Below are 22,681 nucleotides of genomic sequence, written 5' to 3'. Positions count from 1 at the left end.
ACCGACATCTTTAAGATGTCGGTAAATACTGGCTATGTGCCGAGCCTATGGAAAGTAGCTAATGTGACGCCGATTTTTAAAAAGGGGGACAGGTCAGTTGCTTCAAACTATCGCCCAATTAGCTTAACATCGGTTATAGGCAAGATGCTGGAGTCCATAATAGCCAGGAACATTCGGGAGCATTTAGAGAAACATAGCTTAATTCACGACTTGCAGCATGGGTTCACAAAAGGTAGGTCATGCCTCACCAATCTCTTGTCCTTCTACAATATAGTATTTGAGGCGGTTGCCAGAGATGAAAATTATGATGTAATCTATCTTGATTTTAGTAAAGCGTTTGACAAAGCTCCTCACCAACGACTGTTGCTTAAATTACAGGCTCACGGAGTAGAGGGTAAAGTTTTGAACTGGGTCAAGGCGTGGCTGAGCAATGGGAAGCAAAGAGTGCAAATCAATGGTAAAAGATCTGACTGGGGATGTGTTACGAGTGGGGTCCCACAAGGCTCGGTATTAGGTCCACTTTTGTTTATTATTTATATCAATGACTTAGATACAGGAATTAGTAGTGATGTTAGTAAATTTGCAGATGATACCAAGATCGGTAGAGTAATTGAGTCGGATCAGGACGCTAGTATTCTCCAAGGTGAACTCAACAGATTGTATGACTGGGCGGATAAATGGCAGATGGAGTTCAATGTAGGGAAGTGCAGTATTCTGAGTGTAGGTAGGAACAACCCCTCACATAACTATTGCTTAAATGACACTCTCATAAGCAGGTCTGGGTGCGAGAGTGATTTAGGGTTATTTGTGAGCTCTGATCTCCGTCCAAGGGCACAATGCATTCAAGCTAGAAATCGAGCTAATAGGGTACTGGGATTTATTTCAAGGAGCGTAAGCAACAGGAGCCCCGAAGTCTTCCTCAAACTATATTTAGCATTAGTTAGACCTCATCTTGACTATGCGGTTCAGTTCTGGTCACCTTACTATAGAATGGATATCAAAATGTTAGAATCGGTGCAGAGGAGGATGACTAAGATGATTCAGGGGTTGAGAAACTTGCCATACGAGGAAAGACTCAAACAGTTAAACTTGCATTCTCTAGAAAGGCGAAGGTAGCGTGGAGACATGATCGAGGTTTATAAATGGATGAAGGGCTTTAATAAGGGAGACATTCATAAGGTTTTGTTGGTAAGAGAACCGGGTAGGACACGAAGTAATGGGTTTAAACTGGATAAATTCAGATTCAACAGGGACATAGGCAAAAATTGGTTTACTAACAGGGTGGTGGATGAGTGGAATAGGCTTAGCAGTCATGTGGTGAGTGCCAATACAATTGTCACATTCAAAAATAGACTAGATAAATTCATGGACAGCGATATTAGGTGGGGTTAGATACACGGGAGCTTAGGGTCAAAGGAGCTGCCTTGTACAGGCCTACCGGCCTCTTGTAGACTCCTGCGTTCTTATGTTCTTATGTTCTTATGTAAGAAGAACAAGAAGGCCAAGACTACGAAGATAAAGGAGTAGGAGGAGGAAACGAACAAGAAAAACAAGGAGAACAAGAAAAAATGGAATAAGAAGATAAGAAAAAAAGCAAGAGAAAGACGTAAAAGAAGGAGCAGAACAAGAATATTAAGAAGGAAAAAGAAGCAAAACATAAAAAAAAAAAAGAGAGAAACCGTTGCCTTCTACTCCCTCAAGCTTTTTCATATGACAGCTCCAGATTACGCAGGGAAGTCTCACCTTCTACCTGTGGCTATTTAAGGGCTCGTACCTGCGGCATCCCTCACACCTGCGACGCTAATTGCTGCATGAATTTGGGGTGGGGGGCGGGGGTAAGGGGGTGGGGGGGGCCTTGCTGGAGTAGGGACGGGGTGGGGGGGGCGGGCGTAAAATGACCAGGTGAATCTGTGACTCTTATTACACGCTCTCATCTTTATTATTCGGCTCCTGCGCGGTTTTCAGTTTGGTTAAGGAGAATTGGTTTGTATTTTTTGGTTTGTTTATCTCTCTCTCTCTCTCTCTCTCTCTCTCTCTCTCTCTCTCTCTCTCTCTCTCTCATTAATTTACCTCTTAATCCAGCAACCGGCTCGCTCACCTGTGCTTTCTTAAATTACCTTTACCTGAATCACACTGGAGGAGAAAGAGCATTTACACTAATTAATCCACGTCTCAGGTGTAACAAATCATTCACTTACGCTTCCACCCAGTCATACGAATACTATTTTTTACTTACTTTCTCTGTACCACACATTTGCTTAACCCACACGAAACTGACCTCTCTTCTGCCTTCTCGTTCTGTTTTCTCTAGTTGGAGCAGCGTCTGGATGGTCTTTGTGTACCTGGTTTTGTTTTTTCCCTTGCCCTGCCTTCCTTACCGCAAAAAAATGCCGGTGTACACGAGCAAGGGAGGAGGTTGTCATCTAAGGTATTCTTCATTGAGTAAGTTAGTGCAGAAAAGAAGAAACCGGTGTAGGAAAAATGTTAAGGAAATCGAAAATACTTGAGAATAAGATAGACTGATGGTGTAGTGAAAGAAGGCAAGAGATGGAGGAAAGAGGATAATGGGTAATGTAGGGAAGGAGAGACAAAATAGAGCATATGGCGAGGACAAGAAAGGCATACAAAGGAAGAAAAGAAGAGGAGGAAGGAGAGTTGAAGGAGAAAGATAAGCCAAAGTGGGTGGCAGGAGAGGAGGAGGAAGAAGAGGAGGGTAGAATGAAGGCATGGAGAAGAAGAGGGTACGAGTGCTAGGGGGGAAAGGGGTTAGTGGGGGGGAGAGGGGAGCGCTAATCATAAGAAGGAGATGGGTCGTACTGAGGAGTTATGGACCTGGAGATGGAATGCGGGATGTGATGAAGAGGGAATGAGAGAATGTGGATAAGGAACGAAAGGGAGAAAAGGGATATGAAGAAGGAATGAAGGAATGAAGGAACGAAAGGAGAAAAGGGATATGAAGAAGGAAAGAAGGGATGAAGGAAGGGATATGAAGGAAGGAAAGGAGAAAAGGGATATGAAGAAGGAAAGAAGGGATGAAGGAAGGGATATGAAGGAAGGAAAGGAGAAAAGCGATATGAAGAAGGAATGAAGGAAGGGATATGAAGGAAGGAAAGGAGAAAAGGGATATGAAGAAGGAATGAAGGAAGGGATATGAAGGAAGGAAGGGAGAAAAGGGATATGAAGAAGGAAGGAAGGAAGGGAGGAAAGGAGAAAAGGGATGTGAAGAAGGAATGAAGGAATGAAGGAAGGGATATGAAGGAAGGAAAGGAGAAAAGGATATGAAGAAGGAAGGGAGGAAAGGAGAAAAGGGATGTCAAGAAAGAATGAAGGAATGAAGGAAGGGATATGAAGGAAGGAAAGGAGAAAATGGATATGAAAAAGGAAAGAAGGGATGAAGGAATAATGGAAGGAAAGAAGAAAAGGGACATAAAGAAGGAATGTGAGAAGGTTGTGAAGAGTATGGGAAAAGAAGTAACAGAAGATGAAGTTAAGAGGAAAGTTGCAAGATAGAAATAATAGATAAATTGTGAGGTATAATAACACACACACACACACACACACACACACACACACACACACACACACACACACACACACACACACACACCTGCTTCTCCTGGGCAGTCTACAGGTGTTGGTTTCTTGATTAATTACCTACTAGCCGCCTCTCGTAAATGCCAGGCGGGCTAAGCTAATCAACAGGTGGGGGAGCATTGCAAAGGTGAGCGTGGGCTAATCAAGTCGTCACAGGTGAGGCAGAACGCACGAACGAACAGACAAACTCATCTCCGGACCATAATTGTTGTTGTTCGCTAAATTTACGGTTTTCGTAATATGTTTTTGCAGAATTGATTATGTTTTCATTTGTGATTTTCTTTTTAATTTACTTTTTTTACGTTAGGGTTCCGTGAAGTTGTTTTTAATTGGCCGTCCTAAAGTAGCGATATTGAATTTGTTTTCCTACATAGATTTTTGTTCGTTTCCTCTCGAATTATTATTTTCTTCAGAATTGGTATATTATTAATTTCTTTTTATTTTCTATATTTTTTATTTCTCGATTGTGATTTGGTGCCGCTGTTTTTTACTTGGCTTCTTAAAATACTTCTTTCCTTCCTACTGCTACGATTTCCTTGATCCATCTTCATTTCTTCCTTTCTCTATCTTCTTTTTTCTTATTCTCGGGTCATATACTCCAGCATCTTCCTTTTCATCAGCATCCCTAAATAGTGCATCGTTATTTAACACAAGACTAAGCATATCATATATTAAGATGATTTTAACCTAATGAAAATACACATGATAGACGCATAAGACAGCTGCCGATAAATATAATTGGCAAAAATCACAGGTGAAAACTATTGGCTGTGTATCTAATTGTTTTTATTGATGCAGAACCTCATTACCGTAAAGGCGTCGAGAAATATTATGGTTAGAATAAAATTGCGCATAAACGATCGGGTTAAAAGGTTAATGATATAGATAAGACGTTAATGCCGGGGTAGAAGGGCAGGCAGGTAGGCAGGTAAGTGGGGAGGTGCAGGTATAGAGTGGCCAGGTGAAAGGGGGGGGGAGGTAGAGAAGGGAGAGGGAGAGGACAAAAAAAAGAGATACAGGGTTATAAAGTTTATGGTGTGTTGTTAGCGGGACTGATCGACGTGTTATCATCGAAGGGGAACAAAGTGGTTGGGTTCTCGCTCAAGGGGATTCGAACGTGTGTCCTATGGTCGGTTTTATGTACGTTAGGGCCACCAGAGGGCGCCCCGAGAGGAGTTATACGGATAGCTGGTGACGTTTGTGGGAGTTTTGTGGTAGGTGTGACTTTTTTTGCCAGCTGTTTTTTTTTGTTTTTAGGTGACGGGTACGATAGTGAATAGGTGCGTACGGTAATGAATAGGGAGATACGGTAATGAGTTGATGTGCGATGTTCTACGTAGTGCGATGTTTGTCCTTGGGGTGGCCGTCGTTAAGTGCGTAGTTCGTAGAGCACTATTTTTGTTTTTGTTTTAGACAGTCTTTTTTTCCGTTGTCAGAGTTGATAGTTGTAAATAGGTGCGAAATGTAATAACACCTGGGATGATTGAGTTTGTGGACCCACCCCCAAATTTTCTTTATAGTTGTTTTATTGTTGGGATAGGTTAGTTTAGGTTAGGCTAGGTTAGGTGAGGTTAGGTGAGGTTACGTTAGATTAGGTTAAGGCAGGTTATGTTATACTAGATTAGGTTAGGTTAGATTAGGTTAGGTGAGTTCAAGTAAGGTTAGGTAAGGTTATTTGCTACATCCACATGCTAACCTGAATATTAGAGTGTGGAAAGAGTATCCTGAACACACACACACACACACACACACACACACACACACACACACACACACACACACAGCCTGTAACTCTTCCCACCCTATCCTTTTCTCAAGTGGAATAGCCCCATTTACATCCATCCCACTTAAGTTATTTGCTTCTCCCACCTTTTCTCCTCCCTTCCTCTCCCTTTGCAACCACCCTTCCTTCCCCCTTCTCCTCCTCCTTACCTCCCTTCGTAACCATCCTTCCCTCCTCCTCCCTCAGTAACCCTCCTCCTTTGTGTAATGCATATTCACAGTCATCTCCTGCCATCTTTTCTCCTCTGCCCTCAGCCTCCATACCTGTCTCCTCTCACCTTCCTCTCCCCTCCCTTTCCCAGCTCTCCCCTGCCCCACTCACTCTGTCTCCGCTTCACTCTCTTCCCTGTCCATCTTTATCTCTTTCCCTACTCTCTAACTCTTTCACCACCTCCTACTCTTTCTCCTCTCCCAGCCTCCCTCAGCATCCTTCTCTCGTAGCTATCATGAAAAGCACCTCCCGACACTATGCCTTTCCAATGGTTCCTCTGTTGATCCAAATCATTATCGTATGCTACAAATTACCGGTGGACACCCGAGTCGTGGGTGAGGAAAGTGAGGTTAGCAGGGGGACAGTGTGTGTGGGTGAGGTAATGGGAAGGAGATGTGGGTGAGAGCGAGGGGCTGGGGGAGAGAGGAAAGATGCAAAAGTATCAGTGAGGAAAAGGAAAAGGAAAGTGGATGAGAGAGAAGAGAAGCGGAGAGCAGTAAATGTGAACTAAGAGAAGGAGAAGGAGAAGGAGTAATTGTAAGAAAAGGAACAAGAAAAGAGCGAAAAAGAGGAGTAGGAGGAGGAGGAAGAGGAGGACGAGGAGGAGGAGAGGAGGAGGGTAGGGAGGTGATGGAGAGTTACCTGTCTGTGCTTTACCTGTGTGTTGATGTTAACGCTCATATGCAACACCTGAGTTAAGAGAAGGATGAGGAGGAGGAGAAGGAGGAGGAGGAGGAGGAGGAGGAGGAGGAAGGGGAAGACGAAGAGGAGGAGGAGGGGGAAGACGAAGAGGAGGTGAAGGGTTAGTTTTTTCGTCTTGTTGATTGCGTTTACCTGTGTGTAGAAGGGACAGGTAAGTACAGGTGGGAGTGGGCTCATCCATATTCCACGCAACTCGCCTTACCTCCTCCTACACCTCCTTGGTCCCGTGTTGTGTGTGTGGTTCCCTGTAGGTCATTTCTTAGGATGCTGTTGTGAGGAGGTGCGAGGGAGGGTTGGGTTAGGTTAGGCTAGGTTTGGTTATGTTACAGAAAGGGAGGAATTGTGACGGAGGGTTTGGTTAGGTTAGGTTAGGTTAGGTTGTGTGATACGTGTGTGATGAGTGGGTGGATGGGTGTTGCTATTGAGGAAGATGTGTTGCTTGTTGCGTTGTTCTTGAGTGTTGCGATGGTTGAAAGCTTGATTGTATAGTTTTCTTGGGTATTAATCACTGTTATAGTGGAGTGAGTTTAAGGGTTATGTTTGTTCAATTAAGTGTCGCTGAATGATATAATATAAATAAGAATTACATTGAAGTTATTTATATCGAGTGAAAAAAAGATAGAATTAAGAAAAGAATTTAATATAGTTCTAGAGCTGTGTTGTAAGGTAAATGATGGTGAGAGACAGGCAGACATACATACAGACAGACAGACAGATAGTACAGAAGGGAGAGAAGAAAAAATCATCATATAAGTGTTTAAGGAAGTCTCAGTGAACAATTTTTATCTCATTATACATCCATTAATTCCTTTCGTATGATGACCTCACCCTTTGCCTTCCTCCTCTCCTCCCTTCCCCTTCTTTTCATCATTTTTTTCATTCTCATAATTCATCCCTCATTATTTTTTTCTCTCTCACTTTTTTTTTCTCTCTCTCTCTCTCTCTCTCTCTCTCTCTCTCTCTCTCTCTCTCTCTCTCTCTCTCTCTCTCTCTCTCTCTCTCTCTCTCTCTCTCTCTCTCTCTCTCTCTCTCTCTCTCTCATTTTGTCTATTTATCTCCTGGAGAGAGAGAGAGAGAGAGAGAGAGAGAGAGAGAGAGAGAGAGAGAGAGAGAGAGAGAGAGAGAGAGAGAGAGAGAGAGAGAGAGAGAGAGAGAGAGAGAGAGAGAGAGAGAGAGAGAGAGAGAGAGAGAGAGAGAGAGATGATGCTATAGAGAGATAATCAGCAGCCTGGAGATAACTGTTCTATTGGGATTCAAGAGGATTAATTTGGCGTGGTTAGTATTGGATCCCTTTGCCGTGTAAGCTGAAGGAGGATTAAGGTGACAGGTATACAGTAAGGTGAGGGAGGAGGAGAATTGAGATCCGAATTGGGAAGTGGAGTTCGAGTTTATGGAGGAGAAAGGGGTTCGAGGTGGGAGAAAGGGGATCGAAACTGATATATATGCATGAATGTAGATAGTATGGGTTCGATATGGGAGAAAGGGGATTGAATTATGTATGTATGTATGTATCTATGAAAAACCTGTATTGAAAAGAGGGATAATGAAGTTTTTAGTGATATATAAGGAATGAAGTCTGTTGTGGTATAAAAATAGGACTCATAAAATGCATATAAGAGTGAAACATCATATACAAGGGATCGGATTCTAAGGCAAACACTTATAAATAGGGTTTGGCTTGGATGCTGTACTCTTGGGATCAGAAATCTTATGGGTATCATTTCATAAACAAAGTGTATTTCTTCTTTACTTTATTTTTGTAGTTTCTGTTCTTCCTATTCCCTTTTGTTTTCTGTTTTTTTCCTATCAATATCCGCTAATGGTGTTCGTGTGTGTATGTGCTAGATAGATAAATAGAGATAGATAGATAGGGTGATAGAAAGTAAATGCGATGGAACACTACCTAGGGTGATATACTAAACAAGTGTCTTCTTTCCACCCTAAATGAAAGTTGTGAAAGGAGAGATTGATGGGTGAAGGGTGTTAGGTGCCGGGGGAGTTGGGTGATGGATGAGGAAGATGGGGAGATGGATGAGCCTACCACCGAGTAAATATTGGTGTGAGGTGGAGTGATCAGGAGGGAGGTGGAGGAAGAGGAGGAGGAGAAGGAGGAGGAGGAGGAAGGTTGGGAATGGGTGGAAGGAATCAGTGTCCAAGTAAAGGTGTAAATGATTTGTTTATTTGTTTATCAGTTTGTTTGTTTGTTTGTTTGTTTATGATCGTGTTGTTTTAAGATTATTGCCTCTCACTTGTGTAGATTATTGTTCTTGTTCTTCTTCTTTGCCTCTTTCTTGTTCTTCTCGTTCTTCTTCTTGCTCCTCTTGTTTTTGTTTTCGTTCTTGTTCTTGTCCTTGTTTTTCTTGTTCTTCTCGTTCTTCTTTTCGCTCACCTTGTTTTTGTTTTCGTTCTTGTTCTTGTCCTTGTTTTTCTTGCTCTTTCTCATTCTTATTTTTCTTCTTGTTTTTATTCTTCTTTACACCCACTCCCACAAATGCAAACACACAAGACCTTTCCAATCACACAACCCAAAGCATTACTCTCACATCCGAAAACCAAACGCGAATTCAATATAAAACGTACCATCAAACCAAGCGCATATATGCCCGGATTTATGCTGACGGCCGATCAACTGGAGCCGTGTTGGGTTCCCGATAGGTGGATGTCACAAACAGATGGCGGTGTAGATGCAAGGCTGGTGCTGTGGTGTTGATGGTGTTGATGGTGATGGTGGTGATAAGAGTGGTGCTGAGCTGCGTGTGTTAGCAGAGAAGGGGGGGATGGGGAGAATGGGGAAGGGAGGAGGAAGGGGAAAAATGGGAGGAGAGAGGAGGAAGGAGATATATGTAGAATGACAGAGGTAGGAAAGGAATGATAGACGGGATGATTGGAGAGAGATTTTACTTCTACTACTACTACTACTACTACTACTACTACTACTACTACTATCTATAATTTCATGTCTTTCTATTATCTGATCGCACCTGCCCCTTCTCTTCTCCTCTTTCTCTCTCTTCCATGTTCTCCCTCCCTTCCTCCTTCCTACCTTCCTTCCTTCCTTCCCTTCATACACAGCACCCCAAACCATCCTGAAGGCTACGTGTGTGTGTGTGTGTGTGTGTGTGTGTGTGTGTGTGTGTGTGTGTGTGTGTGTGTGTGTGTGTGTGTGTGTGTCGTGTGGAGGTCTTCTTGATTCTCTTTCTTTCACAACTTTCTTCCATACACTTTCTTTCATATTATTCTTTTCTGGTTATTCATCTCTCGTTTTCCCTTTCACCTTTCCTTCCTCCTCTACATCCTCCTTTCCTTCCTCCTTTTCCTTTTCTTGCATCATCGGGTCTTCGTGTGAATGACTCTCCCTCTCGTCTACCTTCGCGGGGCAGGTGTTAAGGGTGCAGCGGGGCCTAGATAGCGGACACGGGGTCACGCGGGCCTAAGGGGTGCCTAGCGAGGGTCACGGAGGCGTAATTTGTGCCTATGAGCGGCTCACGAGGGTGTAAAATATGCCTACCTGCGATGGCCTCTGATACTCCTTACCTGGTTTACGAGGGGGCCAGGTGCAGCCTTGAGAGTGCTGCGGCAGGTGTTGATGTGAGTTACCTGCATGTTTTGGGTTAATTAGCGGCTTATTGGCTTGATGAATGGGAGTGTTGTTATGGTCTGCGGTTCGTCTGCATGATGTGATTGACTAGTGTTGTAATTGTTCTTTTCATATGATTGACTTGTAAGGGAAACTGATGCATATTTGGCGTCGTTAATTTCTTTGTTTTGGCAGAGGTGATTGTATATGTTGTTATTGTTTGTTTTATATATGTGTTACCTGTGTCACGTAGTTAATTAATTAGTGTTTCTTGGACAGATGAATAATACACATTTGGCTTCATTTAGATACCTGTTGTTCCAGTAGAGATTAATGGGTTTTTTTCGGTAAAGAAGACAAGCTTAGAATATAAAAAAAAAAAAATAGATTGCTCTAACACCCTCCTCCATATAAATGAAGACAAAAAAAGATATGAAAATTAAGCCATTCTTCAAATTCAGTGCCAGAGGTGTTTTGAGATTCCCCTTGCGCTTATAAAGTGTTGTTGTTTTTTAGTTGTTATCATAAACTCGTATTTCAATATTCTTTTTCTCTCTTTCCAGGTAAGCCAGACTCCCGTAGACGTATAAGGTAAGATAGCAGAAACCTACCCTTCGTACGTACCTCTCTCTCCTTGCTACACACCTTTGCCTGTCCAGTCAGTCCACCTGCCGGCGTAATCAACAGGTGCATCTTAACAGTACACCTCCCACCTGTCTTGCTGTGTACCCACCTTGTGTCAGATCCCACCCACTCACTCCCTTCCGCTTGACGTCCGTTCCCTTTCCTTACCTTTCTATTCCACCCACTTCCTTCAACCTAACATCATTCCCTTTACTCTCCTTCCCATCCCACCCAGCCTATCCCTTCCACCTGCCAACCGCTCCCTTCCCCTCCCTTCCTATCCCATCCTCTTCCACTTAATACCCTTCCGATCCGATTCACATCCTTCGACCTAATATCCACTCCCATTCTCGTGTTTCCCATCCCACCCAACCTATCCCTAGCTTCCACAAGTCTTCCATTACTTTTTCCTCCCTTCCCATTCCACCCAGCCTCTTCTTCCCACCTGCCAACCACTTCATCTACCTCCCTTCCCTTCCCACCCAGGCTCCCCATCTCTTCAGACATCCACTCCCTTTGGCAACCGTCCCCATCCCACCCAGCCTCTCCCTTTCACCTGTCTTCCACTTCCTCTGCTTTCCTTCCCCCTTCATGTTGATTTGATCTCATCCTTCACCTTCTGTCATTCCCATCTCGTACCACTACATGCTTTTTTTGTTGTTGTTCTTTATCTCCCGTTCTCCCCTTCACTCCTCATTGCTTGTCTACCTCCTCCTTCTCTTCCTCCTTTTCCTTTTCGTATTCTTGCCGCCTCCACACGCATTCGTCAAATCTCTCTACATCTTCCTTTTCTTTATTTTCCTCTCATTCTTTATTTAATTTTTATTCTTTACTTTTATTTTGATTCTTCTCTATTTCGTGATGATCTAGGTCTCTCTCTCTCTCTCTCTCACCTTATTTAGCATTACAAGGTGCCAGACATTAATGAGAGAGAGAGAGAGAGAGAGAGAGAGAGAGAGAGAGAGAGAGAGAGAGAGAGAGAGAGAGAGAGAGAGAGAGAGAGAGAGAGAGAGAGAGAGAGGTGTGTTACATAAATTCTAGTCAAACACGGACGGAAACGGAGAGATAAAAGATACAAAAGTAATGTGAGGAGAAAGTAATGTGTTCTTGGCGCCATAAATGGGTTAGAGAGAGAGAGAGAGAGAGAGAGAGAGAGAGAGAGAGAGAGAGAGAGAGAGAATAATAATGTGTGTGTTAATGAGAAATTTGCTTTCTCATTTTTTCACAACTAATCAAATTTACGAGTGTACATTTTTTATTTGCCTGCTTGTGTGTGTGTGTGTGTGTGTGTGTGTGTGTGTGTGTGTGTGTGTGTGTGTGTGTGTGTGTGTGTGTGTGTGTCTTAGAGAGCGGCTTTTCGCAAAATTAGTAGGTGCACAGAAGCTCATGAGTTTGTGTGTGTACATGTGTGTGTGTGTGTGTGTGTGTGTGTGTGTGTGTGTGTGTGTGTGTGTGTGTGTGTGTGTGTCGACATGTACACACGAACACACATACGTACATTGTTTTCAGAAGCAACAGACTAATGGCTCTACCACACTAGTGAAAAAGAGAGAGAGAGAGAGAGAGAGAGAGAGAGAGAGAGAGAGAGAGAGAGAGAGAGAGAGAGAGAGAGAGAGAGAGAGAGAGAGAGAGAGAGAATCTGTCAGACCCACCGTAAAAAAGAAAGATATTATGCCCACATCCAAGCTTGCTCAGTATACTCACCTCATCAAACACGAGATCCCGGTGAAACAGTCCTGTCCTCTCCTTAGTGTTTCAAGGAAGTTCAATTACCCTCCTGTTTGTCTGTGTGTGTCTGACATGCGTGTTAGTTCACTCCCCCTTCCCCCCTTCCTCCTTCCCCCCTGTGTTAGTTCACTCCCCCTTCCCCCCATCCTCCTTCCCCCTTGTGTCAATTCCCTCCCCCTTCCCCCCTTCCTCCTTTCCCTGTGTTAGTTCACTCCCCCCCTTCCCCTTGTGTTAGTTCCCTCCCCCTTCCCCCCTTCTGCCTTCCCCCTGTGTTAGTTCACTCCCCCTTCCCCCCTTCCTCCTTCCCCCCTGTGTCAATTCCCTCCCCCTTTCCCCCTTCCTCCTTCCCCTTGTGTTAGTTCACTCCCCCCTCCCCCCTTCCTACCTCCCCCGTGTCAATTCCTCCTTCCCCTTCCTCCTTCCCCCCTGTGTTCGGTCACTCCCCCATCCCCCCTTCCTCCTTCCCCCCTGTGTCTATTCCCTCCCCCTTCCCCCCTTCCTCCTTCCCCCCTGTGTTAGTTCACTCCCCAGTCCCCCCTTTCTCCTTCCCCCCTGTGTCAATTCCTCCCCTTCCCCTTCCTCCTTCCCCCTGTGTTAGTTCACCCCATTCCCCCTTTCTCCTTCCCCCTGTGTCAATTCCTCCCCTTCCCCTTCCTCCTTCCCCCTGTGTTAGTTCACCCCTTCCCCTTCCTCCTCCTTCCCCCTATGTCAATTCCTCCCCTTCCCCCCTTCCTCCTTCTCCCCTGTGTCAATTCCTCCCCTTCCCCTTCCTCCTTCCCCCCTGTGTCAATTCCCTCCCCCCTTCCTCCTGCCCCCCTGTGTCTTTTCCCTCCCCCTGCCCCCTTCCTCCTTCCCCCCTGTGTTATTTCACTTCCCCTTCCCCCCTTCCTCGTTCCCCCCTGTGACAGTTCTCTCCCCTTCCCCTTCCTCCTTTCCCCTGTGACAGTTCCCTCCCTAGTCTCGACGATGGGGTCTGTGTGGTCTGATTTTCTATGTATATTCTCTCTCTCTCTCTCTCTCTCTCTCTCTCTCTCTCTCTCTCTCTCTCTCTCTCTCTCTCTCTCTCTCTCTCTCTCTCTCTCGTCTATACCTCTGAGAAATAGCCTAGTCCACGCTCTCGTTTTCTCTAACTCCTCATTACTTTACGTTTTCTATATGTTTTTCACGGTAGACTTTAAAATGTATTATCTTAAATTGTACAATTATTAGAGAAATCAGTGTATATTAGATGTCGACACCCTCATAATTAAAGATATTGTCTACAGTGTTGATTATGGAAGTGTTTTTAATAGTTTTGGCCTAAAAACAGAAGGAAATGAGCCAAGTACGACAATTTCGTTAGCTTAGACAATTTAGTTAAGCACAAACTATTTGCCCCAACACACGTTAAAACACTTCCTCAATATAATTTAAACCAGTCAAAACAGTAATCACATTTTCTTCAAGCATTTCCCGCCATTAAAACACACATAGAACACAAAATAAGGAACAAAATAACACAACACGATACAGGTAACAGGTCAAAGAAGAAGAAGAGGAAGACAAGATGGCCGCCGACCTCTCCTTCCCAGGAAAGATAAACACACTATTTTACCGTTTTCTCCACTTGTAAGGCCTGACGGAGGTGCCTGAGGCAGTATATCATGTGGTAATGGTTCTCCACGCCTTTACAAACCCACAGTAACCGCCGGAGACCAAGAGAACACGGAGAAAACAGGGAGTGGAGATTGTTGGCGGATTTTTCGTGTTTATAAGTGTGTGTCAGGCACGTCACTCATGGCTGTGTGCGGGGCTGTGTGCGTGTGTGAAGGCCTGTGTGCGTGTGTGAAGGCTTGTGTGCGTGTTTTGGAGGGCGTGTGTGCGTGTGTGTAAAACTCTAGAATGACACCCGCACTGCCTTACACAACGGCCCTGTCCCTCACACACACACAGTCTTGTTTCCATGTGTACAGTATGATATATAGTGTCCCTGTCTTTCCTTACAACCACACAGTTACACTACTAAACATTTCAACGTCACTTATTTTGTTCGGCAGGCTCAAACTCCATCCTGGAGCTCCAGAAGAGGCCCTCTTGACTGGGGCCCAAGCAGCGGTGGACTCTCAACAACAACAACAACAACAACAACAACTCCGTCAAGTAACCCAGTAAGTAAAGTCTTGGTTCAGTCTGCTTGTGTCTGGATGCCTTCTGTTACCTTCACTAAAATGGCATATATTTGAATTTACAGATAAAAAAATACAAATTAATTTAATGTTTCATACTTGCATGGTGTTAGTGTGATTGTTAGTAAGTTTATGTGAGCAAGGCGGGGCTTCGTGGTGCAGTGGTTAGCACACTCAGCTCACAAACGAGAGAGCCCGGGCTCAATTCCCGGCGGAGTGGAAAAAATTGGGCGGCTTTTCCGATACCCTACACTCCCGTCCACCCAGCAATGTACCAGGTATTAATCGGGGGTTGTGTCCCATCTCCTGGGGTCTATTCCCTTCTCCTATAATTCCTTCCCCTTCTGTCTCTCTCCGGCATATGACCACAGATGTTGTGTCCCGTCTCCTGGGGTCTGTTCCCTTCTCCTATAATTCCTTCCCCTTCTGTCTCTCTCCGGCATATGACCACAGATGTTGTGTCCCGTCTCCTGGGGTCTATTCCCTTCTCCTATAATTCCTTCCCCTTCTGTCTCTCTCCGGCATATGACCACAGATGTTGTGTCCTGTCTCCTGGGGTCTGTTCCCTTCTATAATTCCTTCCACTTCTGTCTCTCTCCGGCATATGACCACAGATGTTGTGTCCCGTCTCCTGGGGTCTGTTCCCTTCTCCTATAATTCCTTCCCCTTCTGTCTCTCTCCGGCATATGACCACAGATGTTGTGTCCCGTCTCCTGGGGTCTGTTCCCTTCTATAATTCCTTCCCTTTCTGTCTCTCCGGCATATGACCACAGATGTTGTGTCCCGTCTCCTGGAGTCTATTCCCTTCTCCTATAATTCCTTCCCCTTCTGTCTCTCTCCGGCATATGACCACAGATGTTGTGTCCCGTCTCCTGGGGTCTGTTCCCTTCTATAATTCCTTCCCCTTCTGTCTCTCTCCGGCATATGACCACAGATGTTGTGCCCAACTTTTTATGTGAGCAATGCAACAAGCTCTTCCACATTTGTGTGTGTCAAGGTTTACTGCCTCAGCTGATGAGGGAGGAGTTGGCGTGAGGGCAACAGAGGGAGTTGTTATAAGTGTGTCTCCTCCTGACCAGTGACATGTTGACACAAACGCAATAACTGAGAACAGTGACCTGCAAGGCGTGGCGTGGGTCCTGCCTGCTTGGGGCACTGTCCCGTCATACCCCTTTCGTGTACAGTTAACCCGGTAGCAGCGACGGGCCAAATTTGTGGCTTTACCGTGTAGCAGCGACGGGCCAAATTTGTGGCTTTACCGTGTAGCAGCGACGGGCCAAATTTGTGGCTTTACCGTGTAGCAGCGACGGGCCAAATTTGTGGCTTTACCGTGTAGCAGCGACGGGCCAAATTTGTGGCTTTACCATGTAGCAGCGACGGGCCAAATTTGTGGCTTTACCGTGTAGCAGCGACGGGCCAAATTTATGCCATGATATAACCCCCCCAAAATAAATGATGCATAAACTGATCACAAATGCATTGATATATATTATGAAATGGTTTGTGAGAGTGATGATTTTTTCTCATTTTTCTCACTTAGAGGGACCATTAAGAAACATGATCCCCGCTGCTAATGGGTTAAAACATTAGCCTCCTTGGCTGTTCCATTAGGGCGCCTCAACGCTCCGTGACGCATCGCTGGGGTCCAGGGGGTTAAGGAAGGAGCCTCGCTGCTTCCAGGGGTGTGTGCATACACACAGTCTCCCCTGGGGGGGTCACAGTGTGGTGGAGAGCCATGTTCTTTCAGCGCTCTGGACTGGTGTAATTTAGCGGTATAGATTTGGCTTCATAATGCAGATTTTTTGGTGTTTTGTGATTGTCTTTTGGGTGTTTTGTGGGCCTGAGGAATGTGTCGCCCCCTGGCACACAGCCCAGCGGGGGTGCGCTTCACTTACATAAACATATTTGTGTCATATAAATTTTGTTTCTATTTTCTGGAAGTGTTTCTTTACTGCACTGCATTCAGGGACCAAAAAAGTATTACCTTGTCTAGAGGCAACACTGTCCCCAGAACATGACCCGTGGGACACTGGTGGACAAAAATGTTTCTTTCTGGGAGATTTTGGTGCTTTTAAATAATGGCCCACCTGTTTGTTGACCCCTTCTCCACCCTTAGGTGTGCCGTAAAAATGCTGGGTGCCGCCCTCTGACCTAACCTGACAAAACCACACGTCTTTACTCCAAAAAATCATCTGTTCTTCCGTACAAATGAGACATTATTATTATTATCTGAGTGAGCGAGGTCATTCTTTGTTATTTTATGCCAGAAGCTGTTGTGTGTTTAAAGATTTAGCTTGAGTGTTTTGGTGCCAATCTGTGCCATTACAGTCTGAAGGAGCTCAGTGGTTGTTGACACAGTTTTTTATGATGCAGAGAAAGGAGGAAGAGAATGGACAATTTACAACAATATGCACAGACAACAAGAAGAAGAAGAAGAAGAAGAAGAGTAAGAAGATGAGGAGGAGGAAGAGAATGGAAGAGAAGGAGCAGCACACTATTGGTGAGTGCTGAGTTTATTTTGTCCTTGTTTCCTCCTCCTCCTGCTTGTTGTTGTTGTTGTTGTCTTTTTTCTTGTGTGTGTTGTGTCCCTCCTGGTGACAGTTCCTCCTGTGTGTCCAGCAGCTGTCCCCTGCTGATGGCTTACACTTTCTTCCACCGAGGACTACCCCAGCAGCTTACCTAAGGACATGGTGTCGTGCCGTTCATGGGCACTCTTTTAATTAATTATGTAGGTTCATTATAGCTCAAAGTAGAATTAATTATTGATCATTTAAACCACAGAGTAAAATTAGTAGTTTATTCACCCAGTCTTATAAAGCACCATTATCGCACAGGATCATCACCTGTCCAAGTAATATAGGTAACACGACTTTAAGAAAGTTACTTGAGGTAATTATTGCTTAGAGATTCTGATGGTGAATGGTGGACAGGGTCCACTTATTAGAGGTTAGCTTACGTATCTTACATCACTAATTACATTTGTAAATACCATGAACACAGGTTAACATTAACACCTTAAACTAACATGCACACATGGCAATAAGTAGCACCAACATAATAACTGTTTCCACCCACACGGGGAAACACAGACTCCACCATTCCACACCTTAATTAAGTCCTAACTAAAACTAGTGAGTGTTTGCGCTTATCCATTGTTACCCCTGAGAACGACACACATACCACCCTTTTGGCCTTCTCCTTCCTTCCTCTCTTCACACACCTTGCCACAGGCAATCCCCCACAACGCAGCTTCAAAAGTGTTTACTGCTGCATGTTGGCCTTGGTCTGGACGACGCCCAGCTTCCCATCTGTCAGGCTTGCCTTTGGCGCACCTGAAAGGGGCGATGTCGCTCGTGAGAATCCAGTCTCAGTTATAGTATTATAGCCAAAGTGAGTTGAACACCGTGAACAGTTCTTTCCTCACCTGAAAGGGGCGATGTCGCTCGTGAGAATGAGCTCGCTCCCACAATGCCCAAAATGCCTTGGTGTGACGTCACGGAGTGACAAACTGACCGCAGGTTAGGCCTGCTTGAGACCTGAGATTTCCTTGGTAGGCCTCCAATATCAATATAAGGTCACTAGTATTTTATTTCCATTATAAATATTTACCGTTCTCCCGCAATAATTAAAAAAAGGCAGATTGACCGCTTTTGGCAACGATACCCTGTTTTGACCCCTGACACCTCTGAATTTTGTTGACACTACAGATTGTAGGGGAGATATGGGAGCACAACAGCCTCTTTGTTTCAACCCCCATCTCTTCCCTCTCGCTCTCTCTCTCTCTCCCTTCTCTCTCAAACTTCTTTCTCTCTCTCTCTCTCTCTCTCTCTCTCTCTCTCTCTCTCTCTCTCTCTCTCTCTCTCTCTCTCTCTCTCTCTCATGAGAAACCCACATACATATATAACTGGTTGTGCAAACACCCCAGGTTAACTCTATTTACATGGGAAAAATACCATTACAATTGTAGTACATTTGGCCATTACACTGAAACCATATTTGTTGCCATTCTTTGTATTCTTTCTAGTTTTTTTGTGTTTCTTATGGGAGACCACACTGCCTCCGCATATTCCAATTTTGGCCTAATCATAGTGGTTACTAACTTTTTCTTCATATCCTTATCCATGTAGTGGAATGCTAATCCTATACCTCTCACCATATTATACGTATCACTGAATATCCAATTTACATGACTTTTAGGCTGTTGATTATCTTGTATTGTCACTCCCAGATCTCTCTCTTCTTGAACTCTCTTTAGCCCGTGGGCTTCGGCTATGGGAAAGCCAAGAGGTGGCCGAGAAATGACAACATTACACTGCATTTTGAGACTAAGAAAAGAGCATGGAACGTACATCAGAGTACTCCTCTCATAACCATAAAGCCGTTAAAATATTTACTTTTACTCCATTGTTATGGGCAGTGTTTGTTACAAAACAAGCAGTCGTGACGCGTGGCATCTAGCCGAGAGTCGCTTGTTGTCTACTCTAGAGAATTTAACAAGTGATTACTGTATGGGTAGCTAATTCAGTCTGCCATGACCTTACAACACAACCTGTGACAAATAAGCCCACCTCAAGATCACTCACCCACCACAATGGCCATGCATGGTGGGTTGCGCTATGCTGCCACCACCTACAATTAGCTGGAATTAGGGGTTTTGAGGCGAGCCCCAAACGGGGTCCGCCGAAGCTGCCGGGTTAATATTTCTCCATTTCCCATTTTATATGTCCATTTTGGTCTCCCTTCACTCCTCCCCATTTCCATTACATGACATTTCTTCACATTGAATTTCATCTCCCATTAAATACTCCATTTCCAAATCTTGTTGAGGTCATCTTAGAGAATTTCACAGTCTTTACTGTCTCTAATATGTCTTAGCAATTTTGCATCATCTGCAAACAGGCTCATATAGCTGTCTGCCAGAGGTGGCGCGGTACTGGAAAATCATCAGTGCGGTTGCGGTAACTTGAAATTTGATTCTATTGTAAAGACTTGCTGGAACTTTTTGTTTTGCTCAGTCATGTCTTAATTAAGGATCTTCAATTATCACATTCCCATTGCTCAGTCTTTCCATTGTTTCCCTTGGTGTGATCTTTCCATTTATGAATCTGTAAAACAGTTTGGGTTGTTCCTTGCACCTTCCACAATATCCTTTTCATGCCCCTTCTCTTCTTCCTTCCTTATTTTCACGTATTCATTTCTCGCTACCTTAAAATCTTCTTTATTCCTTTGGTTTTTATTTCTTTTGAATCTTTTCCAAGCTTTGTCTCTTTTCTCTTGCCTCAGCACACCTTGCATTAAACCAGTCCTTTTTTCCTTTTCTTCAGGTTTGTATTCTGGTACAAATTTCATAACCCCTGGTTTATACGCCTCCATGAAAATATCACACTTTTCTTGCACTTCACTTGTTCTCTTTAACTCATCCCAGTCCAGCTCTCCATAGTACTTCCTGAGGTTTTCCACATCTGCCTTCCTGTAGCTTAACCTGTTTCTTTTATAGGATTCATCCCCTTCACCTCCTTCCTCCTCTGTTACCATCTCTAGGATCACATGGTCCCTCTTTCCCAGAGGGCGTCTATACCTTAATTCACTCATCAAGTGCATTCCCTTCGTTAACGCCAGGTCCAGTCTCGCTGGTTCGTCATCACTTCTGTATCTTGTGTTTTCCTTCACCCATTGCATCATCAAGTCTGCCATCGTCAATCTTAAAAACCTTTCCCCCCACCCATGAAGTATTACTACCTCCACTTTCAGAAATCTCCCAATCTACCTCCTTGTACTTACAATCACCTCCTAGCAGAAGTCTTTTGTTTGTCTTGAGTAGTCTACTTAAACTCTGAATGGTATCCTCAATCATGGCCTCATATTCATCTCTACTCCATGAGCTAGTTCTTGGTGGTACATACGTTGCTATAATCGTCATCCTTTCTCTGTTTCTGTTCTCCAGATTAACACTCACTATTTCTGCCTCTCCTTCTCCATATACGACTGATTGTACTAATACCTCCTTCCTCGTCATTACCACCACTCCTCCACCACCTTTGCCCTTTCTGTCTTTCCTCCATACATTGTAGTTATTATCAAACTTTATTTGGATGTCTTCACTTAGTTTAGTTTCCTACAAGTCACATCTACAAAATTTCGCTTTTTATAGGGTACCGTCATATCTCCGACACGGATAAGGCGTATCTCCTACTCACAAAAATCTATACCGTCACATTTCCGACACATAAACGGCGTATTTCCTACAGACAGCATATTTCCGACTCATATACAGCGTATTTCCTACACACATAAATCAATACGGTCACATTTCCTACACAATACCCGGCGTATTTCCTACACACAAAAATCTATACCGTCACATTTCCCACACAAGGTCCTGTTGTGGTGTCTGTCTCATACATGGCCTGAGTGCACGGTGCGCTGGGTTCGAACCCCGCTCTGGAGTCAATAGTTTTAATATTACAGACTTAATAATACAGACACCGTTACTATACTAAGTTGTTTATTACATGTGTGAACAGCAAACTGGGTAGTGTAGGTTAGAGTAGTGTAGGCCTGTATATATTTCCTACACAATATACTTGGCCTGACTGGTGCGGTGGGTTCGAACCCCGCTGACGAATCATAGGTGCGTGGGTTCGACAGTGGCACTATTGCCGTGCAGACATGCTGCATCATGTACTAGTTGTATTGATACCCTACTGGGGGCAGCAGATTAAAACAACCCAGCAAAATGTCCCACTTGTTGGGGTATTATTCAAGACGGGCCAGAGGTATTTATATAAATGAAATTGTGCCTCTATAATAAAATTGCCAAGTATTTCATTTTTATTTATATATGTTTATATATATATATATATATATATATATATATATATATATATATATATATATATATATATATATATATATATATATATATATATATATATATATATATATATATATATATATATATATATATATATATATATATATATATATATATATATATATATATATATATATAATTTTATTGATTAAGACATTTTAATAATTTACCTTTGATGAAACTAAGCATGTCATAATTATATCTTTAAATAAAATATATTGAGTCCATTATGTTGAATATTCATTGCCCTAATAATATTATTCTCGGTGTAAAAAATATGCTGGGTACTGTTTTTTTGTGTAGGAGATATGCTGTATACACCATTTTGGTGTAGGAGAAACGCTGGGTACTCCATTTTATGTGTAGGAGATATGCTGTATGTACCATTTCGGTGTAGGAGATATACCGTGTGCACCATTATTGGTGTAGATGTGCCGCATGCACCATTTTTGTGTATGAGATATGACTGCTTAAATGTAGTAGATATGACAGTATACTCATTTTGGAGCCATGTAGGAAATGTGGCTACGCCCCCGCCAAAGACTGTACCCTCTGCTCAGAAAGGAAGCTGTGACTCACTAGACAGGCAGTTGAGGAGATCAGACTTTGTTCCATGACGGATGTCTCCAAATTCTGAGATAAAAGGTGGATCATGGCAGAGTGTTTTTAATATTATATTCTAGAATATTAGTTGCACTCTCATTTTGACTTTTCCAGTAACTTCTACTGCATGCAAAACCTTATAGTACATGTATTACACTTACCTGTTGAATGTTTACTGGCAAGGTTATTATCCTTTGTTGTTCGGTGGCTGTATTAGCAGCCATGTTGAATTTATAAAATTCAATAGTGTATATACCAGCCTGAAAAAAATAATAACATTACTTTTAAAATTTAATTTGCTTCTGAAAACCACACAATTAAGTTTATATTTGACAGTTGCTATACAAACCGATCATTTTCAACACAAAATCGTTATAAAATCCAATGTGGCTACCCTGTCATATGGTAATAATGTATACCAATTGATGAAAACATCAATCTAGTGTCTATTTATGAAATAGAAGGCTATAGATCAAGTTGTTTGAATAGAAAGAATAGGTAGAATAGAAACACATGGCATTAAGTGATATATCATAGGTTTGGTGGCGGCCATCTTGGAAAATAGCCCCCAAAACGGTCATCCATTACTTATTTTTCCTGGGCCGAGAGAAAATGTTGATTAGTATATCCATCCCCACCTCTGTACCAATATTGGCACTTTTGTCCAGCCTGTGACTATTTCACCATTCTTTGTCGCTAACAGACCTCACTAAAGACATCAACCCCCAGTCAATCAGTCAGAGCATAGCTACGGTGGGGGACTGCATGTGCTTCGCTCTTGCTCTGTGACACTCAAGGCGCTTTGCGTTCCATTTTCCCAC

The 22,681-nt window shown here is 43.5% G+C and overlaps 1 protein-coding gene across 4 annotated transcripts in view; it reads left to right on the top strand.

The window, feature by feature from the left end:
* Positions 1-18,160, top strand: part of LOC126992988 (uncharacterized) — a 50,685-nt gene extending 32,525 nt beyond the window's left edge. Inside the window, exons 3-6 of one of the 4 annotated variants that reach the window (XM_050851811.1) lie at positions 10,430-10,457; positions 14,255-14,365; positions 16,757-16,883; positions 17,006-18,160. In XM_050851811.1, coding sequence (XP_050707768.1) covers positions 10,430-10,457; positions 14,255-14,365; positions 16,757-16,841 — 224 coding nt within the window. In that variant the 3' untranslated portion in view covers positions 16,842-16,883; positions 17,006-18,160. Of the gene's footprint in view, positions 1-10,429; positions 10,458-14,254; positions 14,366-15,923; positions 16,672-16,756 lie in introns of those variants that run through there. The other 3 variants (XM_050851810.1, XM_050851812.1, XR_007747218.1) reach the window with 3 other exon arrangements.
* Positions 18,161-22,681: the final 4,521 nt, after the last annotated feature.

Source organism: Eriocheir sinensis, unplaced genomic scaffold (assembly GCF_024679095.1).
Source record: "Eriocheir sinensis breed Jianghai 21 unplaced genomic scaffold, ASM2467909v1 Scaffold537, whole genome shotgun sequence".
NCBI classification, from domain to species: Eukaryota; Metazoa; Arthropoda; class Malacostraca; order Decapoda; family Varunidae; genus Eriocheir; species Eriocheir sinensis.
This window is presented reverse-complemented; position numbering and strand designations above follow the sequence as displayed.